This window comes from Vitis vinifera, chromosome 1 (genome assembly GCF_030704535.1).
Source record: "Vitis vinifera cultivar Pinot Noir 40024 chromosome 1, ASM3070453v1".
Taxonomy (NCBI): Eukaryota; Viridiplantae; Streptophyta; class Magnoliopsida; order Vitales; family Vitaceae; genus Vitis; species Vitis vinifera.
Window position 1 is genome coordinate 4,404,676 of NC_081805.1, and position 13,261 is coordinate 4,417,936.

The following is a 13,261-nucleotide window of genomic DNA, read 5'->3' on the forward strand; positions in this document are numbered from 1 at the left end:
GTTCTAACGAACAAATTTTTCAGATCTCAAAAGCATAATTAATTTCCGGAAAATGACACAAGGGAAAGTGGCACCTTTCTTGTGCGTCTCACAGCGTCTTTGATTGACAATAATAGAGCACAACAGCCTGGATTGGTGATCAACCGAAGAGCAAAGGAATCATAAAGGCGAAAGTGAAATGAACTTTGTCTAAGATTGGGCACCAAGGGTCGTGACCAGGAACACGGAATGACTAAAAAGATAAGGTTAAAAAGTATTTAAGATTCTCCAAGAAAGTTCTACTTCTTGGGGCGTCACCGACCTTGACTTTGCCATAGACTTTGTATCAACCACAAATTCACAGCAACCCCTTCTCCAACAAACTTCTATATTTTCTCCCTTCTGGGGTTTCAGCCAGCTTAGAGATTTAATAAGAAAAAAATACTTTCTTATATCTTCCGCCGTTAGAATCATGGACAGGTATAACAGATTACAAAAAGAAGACACTGAAAGAAAGAAATGATGATCCACCGACAACATCAAATTTAGGACAAAGTCTTGCTTAATTTCACCTTTTGTAATTTCCGGACCAGATTTACACTTACTGCATCATAAGGGTCTGCCACTGCGCTCTGATTCAATGAAGCCTTGACGTGTGCGAGGAGTCGAGGACTAAAGCCACATGGCACTGATACTTTCCAACCATGCTTTTTTTTTTTTCTTCTCTCGTTGCGTGTGGAATCAGTCTCGCGAATTAATCGAATCAGACGTCCGAAGTCAGCAATATTGACGCTTCAACCGCAATTTTTCCACTTGTCTCCGTTTCCATGATTTGATTCTCACAACCCCCTAAATCAGACCTGTCTTCCCATAAACACAACAAATACGACACATAAAAGGAGGCTTTTTCGAAAGAGTAGGAAGGAAAATTCAGTCCAATCAAAGCTGAAAGGGATTTTCTTATGATAAATAATTTGAATTTCCTACTCGACGAGTTGAATACGATTTAAAGGTTTAATGGGTAGTATAAGATCCATGAGCTTGGTAGGACGTCATTCTTATCACATGCAGGCGGCCATTGTCACTACTGATTTTTTATGATGCCCCATCTTGATTGGTCCAGTTAACTCTTAGTCCTAACCCTACATGGTAGGTGAAAGAATGTATAGGCTTTCCTTGGTAGGTCCCAAACTTGTCACAGTAAACGAAGACATTAATTTGCACAGAACGCAATAATGTGACTAAGTATGAGATGTGCATGCGTTTGTAAATAATAAAATTAAAATTAGTAAATAAATTTTTTTAATTAATCTATCAATTTTATTCCTTTTCCCTTCTTATATTCTTAATTAATTAGGTAAAGAAAATCAAAGGTGTTAGAAGTGCCACCTCATCTTATATTCTTAATTAATTAGGTAAAGAAAATCAAAGGTGTTAGAAGTGCCACCTCATCTAGATGCAGTGGGGAACATTAATGTACAAGTTGCCATCTGGTTTGTGAGAGCCATGCCATCACAAATTAAAAGGAGGCTCATAAACGGTCAAATTAATAGGTCATCACCCACCTCATTCAACGACTCTTCGTCCTCCACTCACTCTCCATTCATTTCCTCACCCTAACCCTCTCCCTTCTCTCAATTCTCACAAACATGGCCGGAAAACTCATCCCGATGCTCTCCACCCTCTTCTTCTTCTTCTCGATAATGCTCAACTTCCCGGAATACACCACTTCTGATAACGCCTGCTCATACCCATCATGCCTTTCACCACCACCTCCGGCAACCCAAACTGCGTCATCCTTATACCCACCCCCTCAATACTACTCTCCGCCAGCTGGATATTTACCATACTATCCCCCACCATCGTCTGGTACCCTATATGCCCCGCCACCCCCTGACCCTATCTTACCTTATTTTCCCTACTACTACAGACATCCCCTTCATGGTGAGTCTTCAGCCACTGCTCTTCCAAGTTCAACGCTGGTGATTGCTGCCTCCAATCTTCTTCTTTTTCTCTTCTTTTCACTGGGTTAGTGCAAATTTTTTGTGGGGTTTTATGATGGATATTTTATAAAGTGATAATCAATGTAAGAATTGCAGTTTAGTAGTTTCAGCAGATGGCTTATGAAAAGATCAGGCAGTACCGCGTTTGGCTGGTTGCAGAATGGTGAAGCAAAAGTGATATAGGCTTTGTGATGAAGACAGCCAGAGGGTATAAAGTTTTTGTTTGGTAACGTAAATATTTTTTTGTCTGAATCCTCTCACTAGAATTTTCTAACCCATATCCATTTGATCACATCATCTCTTTGGTGGCATTCTATTATTCATAGCGATCGAACTGAATGTGGTTCACGGGAACTTCATGATTCCATTTTTCCTTCTTAAAAGTTTTGGAAGACTCAGTCTGCCTGATAACTTGAAATTTATTTGTAAAATTGTCTATCTATTGGGACAATCGATTAGAAGAATATATAACACAAAGCATATATGTCAGAAAAATCCCCCAGCCCGTTGGTTGACTTGTTACCTGAAGTGAGCCGCATTTGTCTTCCATGTTGCTAGCTGGTCCACAAAATTCTCTAATGTCACATGATATGAAGCTATGCTTAATGTTTAAAGCTCGATTCCCAGTCCCATAAATAATAATATTTTTTTTTTAAGAAAAAAAAATCCCATAAAATCCCTATCCCTTGATTAAAATATCTTAGGAGGCACTATTGAATGATTGATATTAAGATGGGGCTATGGCATGCCTTCTTGAGGATATATTTAATGATAGCCTCTGAATGAGGCTGGACCAGGAACCCCCAAGCCTCTATCCACCACAGACAAGTTGGTTGATGACCCTTCTCCCTGTCTAATTTTACTATTTCTAAAAGCTTAAAATGTACATGATCTTTTAATTGTGTTTCTAATTCTTATAATAATTAAACATTTTGCATAATTTAAAATAAAAACGTGTTTAGTAATTAAATAAAAATTAGGAAAAAAAACTGATAATTTCAATGATTTTTTTTATATTAATTTTCAATCATTTTTCAATACTCATAAATGGGAAATCAACATTGTTGTTTCGATAAAAATAATTTGGGTGAGTTATGTGTATAGACTTCTCATTTTATAATTTATTTAATTATTTAGAAATATATATATTTTTTAATGTATATATATATATATATATATATATATATATATTTTGTTTTTGGTTTTTGCTATCAAATTTTGAAAACAAAAGGTAAAAGCCCATTACTAAATATGATTTTCAAAGTTGTTTAAAAAATTTTAATTATGAAAACAAAATTGCAGCCATTATTAGTAAAAGAAAATATAAATAAAAAAACCATTTCTTTGCATTTCACTAATAATATTGTCAAATTCTAAAAAATAAAAATAAAAGTATTATAATAAAAAATAACTTCAAAATAATATTCACAATAAAGTGAGAGTTTAAGCCTAGGAGTGACAAGATAACAAAAAAAACCTATCTAATAAAGAAACTCATGAGTAGGCACCAGCCCTTCAAACCTAAGGAACACAAACCAATCATTCTGGGCATTGAAGGAACCATTTGCTGCATTATTATGCTTTGAACGTTCTGCTTAATTTTTGGCCTCTAGTGTTATCTTTAGTTGCAAGTAACTAGCATCCAAATAAATAAATCATTAACTTTAAATCCATTTTTTTTTTCACTTTTTATTTCTTTCTATTTTTCTCTTTAATTTCCTTATATTTTTTTCCAAAAACCAAACATAACTTATGCAATTATGCTCCTCCTATTTCTTATCAGTAAATATTTTAGCCAAACCAGCATCCATCAGAAACAGGAGCTAACCGTTCACCCACATCTTTGTTAGGCTTTAAGGGCCTCATGTTCATAATAAGCTTTCTGCAGACAATCATTAGCATCTTTATTAAATGCAAAAGTTTCCTAACATCTAATTATCACCTGTTATCTAACGAAGTAGTACAATTGATGGCATTTTCTAATTTCAGAAGATCTGTCTGGTACTTGCTGATGAATGATAGAATGAACTAACTTCTATCCATGTTCTACAATTAGGCAAGCGAAACTAGTAATTCTAAGTTCTAGCAACTAGCTGAAACAGAGCCAAGGAGCCGCTGTTATTTTCCATCCTGGCATCATCTTACATTAGATGCCGCATGCATGAAAATGTGGAATAGCGCAAAGAGTGATAATAATGAAGAGAAGTACTCCCCTCAGCTGTGAATTTTGATGATTTAGCCCCACCATGCCACTGGGGAAGGCATACTCCCCATTTTGAACTCACCTGATATGCCCTGCGCTTTCACTCAAATGGCATGGTGGTGAATGTATGATAAGGCCGTGATAGAACGTAACTTTAGCTAAAGGAGACAATGAATGGGAGCAAAGGGGAATGAATGCCTTTTCACCATGCAACACCAACTGCTAGATGACGCATACCTGAAACAGTGATGCCAATGTCTTTCATATTTTTCCTTACAATACCAGTGCTGCTTCTCCCAGCTCCTGCATTATGCTTTCCCTCAACCCTCCCTTTTGTCACCTTACTAACTTCTGATACTCTATGTTTCTGCCCATTAGCATCCTTCTCTTGCTCTTTCTTCATTGCCAGTTCATTTTTCACCCCAGCTTGGTGGGGCCTGTTTCTGTTGGCTGATGGAGTCCGAATGATCGCTTTTGTGACTTGAGGTGGATTAGTTGTGTTTACAGATTCACTGGCAGATACTACTTGGTCGATTCCTGTATTTGGATACAATGGGAATCCTGCAGCAGCTCTACCCCCTGCACTTGATGACTTGATCTGTCGCTTAGTTGATTTGTTAATTGAGACAGCCTGAGAAACAAAAGATAAAATCACCAACATACAAGATCAATTTGGCTTTCTTGTCGACATTTGTACAAGTATTAAACTCATGACTGCTTAAATTAAAGACTATTTGGAGTAACAAAGGAAATAGATTCAATCAGTAGAGAAGCAGCACGGAATTAATCAAAGGGATATGACAGAAAAAAGAATATAACAAAACATGCCATCCCTCAAAAATTCTCAAGCAGATATTTTTTTATGGATTCTAATTCATGTAGAAATTAAACCAAAAAGGTGTAAGAACAGTCAAAATGTTGATATTAAAACTACATAAGCAGTAGCTGAAGGCTGTTATTATGCTCCTCCCCTAACTAGAATTTGAAATTCTTTTTTCCTACAAAGACACTTCTGAAGTAGAGGTTCTAACCATTTTTGACATTTGAACACATACTGAAATTCCAAGCAAATGTCAACAGAATGTGTCACGTCTAGGGCTTATTTAAATGAGTAAAAACACTTTTAATCCATAGTGCTTTTGTTAATAGAACTTTCATTAGGAACACTATTAAGGAAAATCACTAGGTGTTTGGGTATAAACCAAAAAGTGCTTTTGATAGTGTTTTAGGTAATATGTTTCTATAACAAAGTGATTTTTGGAGGAAGCCCCAATCAAGTGATTTTCCAAGAATCACTTGAAATAATTGTCAAGATTTTAAAAAATTAATTTTAGAATTTTCTCAAAAGCACAATTTTGTAAGAAAACACTTCCAAGCATTAGGACCTTCCAAAGTGACTCCTAAACGGCCTCTTATACACCTAGATGAAGATGCTGTGACAGAGTCACAAAGGACACACTATGATGATGCCCTTGGGGTCTGGTTCAGGTGCCAAGGGATTAGGGTAGGGATAGGGGGTTTCTAGGTTCAGATTCCTATGCTTTAAACCAAAAAGGACATATTCTAAGATGTTAAAGACTTTGGTCCTTTGTTTTTTTTTCCCCAAAGGTTTTCGCTCCTGCTTTTATATTTCTTCTCACTTTTAATCCTACTGTTTTAAGATATCAACATGTCCAGAACAGATCCAGCAATTTTTTTGGAGTTCGGTTATGAAATTATGGAGAGCTGGGAATTTACCACACGTCCCATGAACTGAGACAATGCTATCATTTCTACATATCAATATAAAAAACTTGAACTAAAGAAAACGATGTTCAGAAGCAGAAATGGGATTTTAAGTGACAAAGGGATCACGGAATTTACCCAACAAATCTTTGATCAACTGGAGTCACTTTATTTTAGCTAGAAAAAATCATAAGTTGCTTCTTCTAGCCCTTGTATGCTTCACTATAATCGGCTATTAAGATAGCTATATTTGACTTTGGGCATTGCTAACATAAATAAGATCATGGATCTTATATAACCAGAATTTATATAAAGAGATTGGTCCATATAACCTTGAGAAAAGCCAGATAAAAGAAGAATTGAGTTTATCATCTGTACTGAAATGAAGGAGAAAAAATAAAAAGGAAACAAGATCCAATTGAATAAGTGTGCTGGAATACGTCTATGAATTAATATGATCTGCCTATTTGTCAGACTCAAGGAAAATCTGGTTTCCTGATGACATCATAATGCCGTGTATTTCAACCATGTGATGCAGGTATAGAAAGGCTGAGTTGTAGAATTTTTTACGCACATTGTTTCCATCTGGTGCTGGTGATACAGAATCATGATAGAAAGATGGCATTGGCGTTGCTTTAAAGTTGAGACTTCTCCGAAATTGTCTAATCTCAGCTTCTGTCTTCTCCTGCAAAATCATTTTGACCCAATAAATATCTACCTATATTGAGAGAGAGATATCTAGAAGATAGATTTCACTGTGAACTCATCATTGTTCGGGAACTCAGATTTATAAATATGTTAATAAATTAAAAAAGAGTAGATAAACAAAAAAATCTTACAAGAAAAAATTACAAGCTTAATTAATATTCTCGAAGTTTAATAGCAGTACTTAAGCTAATGTAGACAGCAAAAATATCTTTCCATCACTGAACGATGTATTGTATGATTAGTGTCTTTAATAACTTGGATACAGTCATCTTTTTTAAAAATAATGAGGTTCATCAAAAAAAAAAATCAGCAAGCAATCTTAACATATAATAACATAAGGAGTTAATTGGATGATTCACATACCTGTGTCTTTGCTTGAATCTGGTTCATCTCAGCCTCCTTAGCATGCATTTTTTTCTCCAACTTCATAAAAAACTGAATCATATGAGATGTGTTAAAAAAGTGAATAGAACTTTCATATCAGATACCTTAAAATAAAAGCCAAATTCAATTCAAAAGACCAGCATTGTTTGCTTGCCTCTTTCCTCCTCTCTGCTCGTTCATCACTTCTGAAATTGAAAACCGCAGGATTTGATTTCATATCTGCTTTACTCAAATTAACATTTCGCTTGGGCCTGAAAAACAAGAACCCTAAATCAGCATTCAGAATATCAAAAACCATTGTTGGAAGAATTTTTTATGATATATAAACCTGTATGATGTTTGACGTCCTCCTGGTTCAACCTTCTCTGATGCAGAAGTTTGGGTTTCAATTCCTTTCTTTGTCCTTAATTCCCTTTCATTGCTGCAACAACAAGAGATGCATATTGAGCACTGAACAGATGAAAGGCATAGATTTGCCATTTGCAAAAGCAATAAGTACCTTCTATTCTCTTGAATGATTTTTGCCTTTGAAGAACACTCAGAATCCTGTGCAAAAGAGGAAGAAGTAAATAACCAAGGAAATGTAAGGCATAATTGATACCTGGTGGGATAGAACAACATTTTGTCAATCATTGTTTTGGTATTAGAAATCACAAATGAATGCTTACCTCTGATTTTAGAGTTCTGCATGTTGAATGAGTAGTTGAAATGGTGGTGTGTGCCGACAGCTTTTCTACTTTTGTCCTCTGTGGACTCTCTCTTCCCCTTCTACTTGGAATTTTTGCAGAATCTTTAGATGCCTGATTGGAAATATTTCTCTGAACCTGAGTACCATTGATCTGAGACTTCAATCTGTCCTTGGTAGGTTTGCTTTCTTTTGTACTCCTCACCTAGAGTCAGTAAGCCAAGTGAAAGTTAGTAGGGATAGGATTTAATTTCCAACTGAAAAAAAAAAGATCATTCATAGCACACCAGTGCATGAACATCTCTAGATATTACATTATATTATTATTTTTAATTCCTATGTATTTACTAAGAAGGAACTATAATCTAAAGATAAGAATGCACAAGTATAACAAAAACTAATATCCTTGATAAATGGCACCTTTGGAGAAGCATTTAGCTGACATTCAAAACTAGTACTATCATCTTTCCCTGTTCTCTGAGTATTAGGAGACAGATTGATGGCTTTTGATAGTTCATCTACATTTAAAACTTCACCATGGAGGCCCTGTTTTACTTCTATCTTGGGTTCAGCATTAACAAGAAGTGATTTGTTGCATCCAGCTTCAGTTTGACGTGTCTCCTCAGGCTCAACCTGTTTAAAAACATTGTCCTCAACAACATTGGTATTGTTGAAAGCAAGCTCCACATGAAACTCAGAATGTGAGATTACTGTATCCTGTCTTTCACATTCTGTCACCTCACAGTCTCCATGATGACCTGAGCCACCAGGACTCCCATCAAAGTTAGCAAAGTGGATACCTTCCTCATGCTCAAAGTCTTCTCTGTAACCTATGTTCTCCATAACATCATTTTCACTGGTTTGGTATTCAGTCCCAGTTTGGCACTCGGATAAACTCTGACTAAGAAGAGCTCTCTTCTTGAAGTGAGCTTCAAAATAAGCTTTCTTCTCAGTAACTGAACCTGGTTTCGAGTATTTTTCAACTTCTTCAAGATATCTATTATGTGAGAAGGAGGACCTCCTTTCCCAAGATAATGATTCAGTTTCAAACCTTCCAAATGAAATAGAGCCTGAGTGCAAGGAATCTGCCTGCACAGTTTGAACAGAGTGTATATTAAAAAAGGAATACATGAACAATTAAGTCATTGAGGTAGAACAATAGACTAGCCAGTTTCTAATCATCCAGCCATGTGCTCATACAAACCGTGTAGAAATATTTCACTTTATATTAGTGCTTCAGTTTGTGATCAATGTGCATATTTGTGTTTTGAGTCCCTCTGAGGTGCTATGATCCATTACCAAATTCTACAAGTTCTCAAAAAAAATTAAGGAATTATAAGTGAGCTTTACATTAAAGCAGCTTTAACAGCTTTCATCATATGTAATTAAATGACAAAGGTATTACTCACAAATAAAGCAACTGTTATGGTCCTCATGGATAATGTCCAACTTATCAGTTAATTGCCCAAGTACTTCCAATATGATAACAGATGTTCCCTTCTCCTAATATGATTGTTTTTCTGATTCAGCAGCCATGGTCTGGTTGGAGAAAAAATACCTTCTTCAGAAGCTAAGGCTTACTACGTATATGAATGTAATCTTAGGTTGCCAACTCCAAAAGCTTCATAAGCTTGATTATGGGTTCCGTAAGGCACAACAACCACACATGGAGACAAAGAATAAGCAGGTGCTAACTTCATCAGCCAGCATCCCAATTTCAAGAGTTAGAATGGGGAAGCCCATGTTTGAATAATTTGCTCTTGGAATTTTATTGGTTGAGTTACAATTTACCAATTATGAATTAGATAGTAAGTAAGAGGGGTTAATGTTTTCTTAGAGTTGAAGTAGCTTCAAGATTTAGGTAAATTTCTTTGTGGGAAAGCAACCTAGTTGCTCTTCGATGAAACTAGTATTTTAGCTCTCTAACACTCACAAAAATAATTATGAACTTTCATTTCTTATCATCCTTTAAATGTGAATCTAATCAAAATTCTTCTCTGTCCAATCCCTGCCATTTAACATTTTTGCCCTCTACTTGAAAATTTTCCTGAATTTGTCACTACAGAGTGAATGCAAACAGAAATGCAAGGCATGCACATGTTGGTATTTATGCACACGACAACCCAACATTAAAGTTGTAATATCCATTCTTTTTACTCTCATTCTACACATATACATGACTATAGTGCATATAATGCAAATGCTCACAAAGGTAAGCACAATATTAGTAAATTAAAGTTAGAAATTTACAGAGAAAAGAAAAAAAAAAATGAGAAGATAAAATCTACAGGAGGCTATGAATGCAGATTTAGAGCCAAGGATGAAAAAACGATGGGGTAAACTCATTAAATTCTTTGTTTGAGGAGAAAGGGCTAAATCAAATTACTTTAGTAGGACTTTTGCAAAATTTTATGGGCCATGTTTTAGTAACTTAAGTTTGTAAATTGCATAACCATCAAAAAGGCAATTTTAAACTTTGGACCCTGGACCCCTCCTTGGATCTTTTTGTTAGAATAATCAGAGGACAACCTCAAAAAAAAAAGGCAATGATTCATCTGATCAACCAATGGATCAATACATAAGATATCTTTTCAAAAGTCAGGTAGAAATTTGGACAACCTCCATGACATGAAATGTTATTCTGTTCATAGGTTGTATTAATAAATTTAAAAATAGAAAAAAAAAAATTCCATCTTTCACAGATCCTCAATCCATATACCATAAGAAATGCGATAAAGACACATTTAAATTGTATAATCATTTTGGAATCAGCACATCTTAAAAAACAATTTCGGACCCATTACACGAGCATCTAAAAAACATTCCACCTATCGTGCCAAAACAAATCGGTGATGTACTGTGCACAGCCGATCAATAGTGCAGGTAAGAACTAATCAACTATTCATTGATAAACACTGAATTCTTAGTTTATGCTGATAGTGAATCAAATTATACAATAATGGACTGAAGTACATAGAGATCACATTACAGTTAGATCCCCAAAATATGAAGCCGGAAAAACAAAACCTGAAAGTTAAGGCTAAACGGCTCTTCGATCTCTCCTGCCATAATCAAGCACCAAACATTGCCTAAACACTAAACACCACCCCCTGTACTCACAGAAATTAAAACCAAAATTAAACCTAAAATCAAAATGATTTGAAACAAATCAATGTATGATAATAAGAAAGCGTCCAGTCAGATCACCAAAAAAACTGCTGAAATTCTTCAAAATATTCAGAGAAAGAGATCAAAAGAGGGCAGTCGGATCTTCGAGAATGAAACGACTCTAACCAATGGAGTAGGCGTGGATGTAAACGGCAGGAGTTCCTCTGGTACGCAGATCTTCCTCTTCAGAACTGCGTAACTGTTGAGTGCGTAGTGTAAAAAATATAATCAGATGCTCAAAAGGTGCATCGACCGTCATGTGCGCGCCCTTCTTTTTGTCCTGTTCTGCACACTTCATCTCTAATCCAACGGCTCGGGAATGAGGAAGGCGTCCGAATCGGAGGGTGGACATGTAGCAGTGTGCGTTCCCACGTGGCGGCCGCCTAAAGTGTTGACTTTCCACCACTGTCTGAAAAAGGCGACACGTGATCAGGTGAAGGAGGAAGGAGGAAGGAGGAAGTAGATCTGCGAGAAGAGAGATTGAGCGTTGGATGTGTGGTGTGGTCTGGCAGACGAGGAAAGCAAACCCACCAGCGGTGGATCTGATTGTCTAGACTCTAGAGTGAATGATAAGGGTAATGGATTGGCTCAATGATAAGGGAGGATAGATTCAGAGGGGGGTCCATATGGATCTTAATAATTTCTCTTTTTTGTTAGGAACTGGGTCTAATGTCCGTGCATGTGGATAGGGCGTGGCTGTCGCACGCGCACCACGCCCGACACCGTAACGCTGTTGGCCCCCCCCGCCTCTGTGAGCCCCTTTGGGAATTGTTGCGAGTGCTTGGACCCCCGGACTTCACTTGTAATAAGTCAAGAAAAATGAATGAGTTGAAAGCAGTTGAAAAAAATAGGTGTATTGAAATTCTAGTCTTTTTTTTATTGTTCTAATTAGGTACTCATTCTGTTGGTTACATAATTGAACTTTATGAAAGTAAAAGAACGGCACACTTGACATGGTTCAAGTGGTTTGAAAATTGCTTTGTAAATTTTAATTATTTATAGATATTTTTGAACATAAAATAATAATATATAATAAATAAATAATTATAATAAATTTAATATAAAAATAAATATATGATGAACAAATTTAGAGATTTAGGACATAAAAGTTTTTATATCCGTGCTAAATAAAATATTCATTTATTTTATAAATTTTATTTTATTTTCATATTATTTTATTATTTATATTTTAAAATTTTCATGTGAAAATCATAATTAATCATTATAGTTTTAGCTTTTTGTTTATAAATTTAACTGACCTAAATCACAATTGAGATTTAGGATATAATTTTTTTTCTTTTTTAAAATGTTTAATATTTTTAATTAAAGAATATGAAATTTTGGTTGTGCTTCTAACATTTTGCTTTATTAAAATTTTTAATTTTTAATTTATATTTTTCATAAAAAAATTGTATTTAATCATTTATATTATTTTTTTAAGTTTATTAAAAATTAAATTTTTTGTATACTGATATTGCATATTAATCAACACAAACATAAAAAAAATTAAAAAAAAAAAAAGTAACAGTAAAGTGTATTACTTTTAACACACTTTCACAATACTTTTAATATAATTTAGTGTTACTTTTTTAAAAAAAATGTGGTATTTTCTTTTCCCAAAGTTATGTTTATTAATGGGCAACTTCATTAAAAAAAATTAAAATTTTTAATAAATTTAAAATAAATTTAACATAAATTATTATATACAATTTTTGTGAAAAAAACATATTTTATTTATATTTTATATGAATAAAATTTTTAAATTTTAATAAAGCAAAATGTTATAACCACTTTATACATTGATTTTTTCTCATTGATTATTTATCATATATTATTATTATTATTATTATATGTTTAAAGTGTCTCTAAATAATTAAAATCAATAACTATGAAAAGGTTAAAAAGTGAAGAAAAAAAATGAAATTTTAAAAAGGGTTGATTATTTTCTAGGTAAAATCATGGATTGAAAAATCGGAAAATGTCGCCGATATTTCGTCGAAATATCGGTTATCGGGCGGCATGGAAAGGATAAACGGCACCGATTATCGATCGACGGAAAAATCGGCCAAAAATCGACAAAATCGCCTATATATCGGCGAAATATCGGTGAAGCACCGAAAAATCGGAGAAAAATCGCGATATTTCCTACCAGTCCAGCCCGCGCAGTTGTGTTTTTCAGCCTGGCTCAAAAATCGTGGATTTAGGGTTCGTGAAATTTAAATTCAATGGCACAACAGCAAAGAGACCCCTAAAACAGATCCAGAAAACACAGGGAGCAAAAGAAAAACAATTTTTTTGGTTTTCTTTGGGAGTTTTGAATGGATTTTCTCGGAAATCAAACGAGGATGAATTTTCCCGGAAATCGAATGGGGATGGATTTTCTTGGGAATCAAACGGGGGTTGCAA

General features: G+C 34.8%; 2 protein-coding genes across 5 annotated transcripts; one reads left to right on the plus strand and one right to left on the minus strand.

The window, feature by feature from the left end:
• Positions 1-1,483: 1,483 nt before the first annotated feature.
• On the plus strand, positions 1,484-2,290 carry LOC104880977 (extensin). Its single transcript, XM_010659379.3, has one exon. The coding sequence runs from the start codon at positions 1,629-1,631 to the stop codon at positions 2,010-2,012; it is 384 nt and encodes a 127-aa protein (XP_010657681.1). The 5' UTR covers positions 1,484-1,628; the 3' UTR covers positions 2,013-2,290.
• A 1,571-nt stretch (positions 2,291-3,861) lies between these two features.
• On the minus strand, positions 3,862-11,646 carry LOC100245710 (protein WVD2-like 7). 4 transcript variants are annotated; one of them, XM_010659260.3, is made up of 10 exons: positions 10,895-11,646; positions 10,715-10,797; positions 8,108-8,776; positions 7,671-7,892; positions 7,502-7,548; positions 7,331-7,423; positions 7,157-7,253; positions 6,982-7,053; positions 6,485-6,595; positions 3,862-4,816 (listed from the first exon to the last, which is right to left on the minus strand). In XM_010659260.3, exons 2-10 carry the CDS (start codon positions 10,754-10,756, stop codon positions 4,388-4,390), a joined length of 1,782 nt encoding a protein of 593 aa, XP_010657562.1. In that variant the 5' UTR covers positions 10,757-10,797; positions 10,895-11,646; the 3' UTR covers positions 3,862-4,387. The 4 variants fall into 4 exon arrangements, with proteins under 4 accessions (XP_010657562.1, XP_019074798.1, XP_010657603.1 ...); XM_019219253.2 differs by having other exon boundaries at positions 6,982-7,041; positions 10,895-11,624; XM_010659301.3 differs by having other exon boundaries at positions 10,982-11,426.
• Between the last annotated feature and the right edge of the window lie 1,615 nt (positions 11,647-13,261).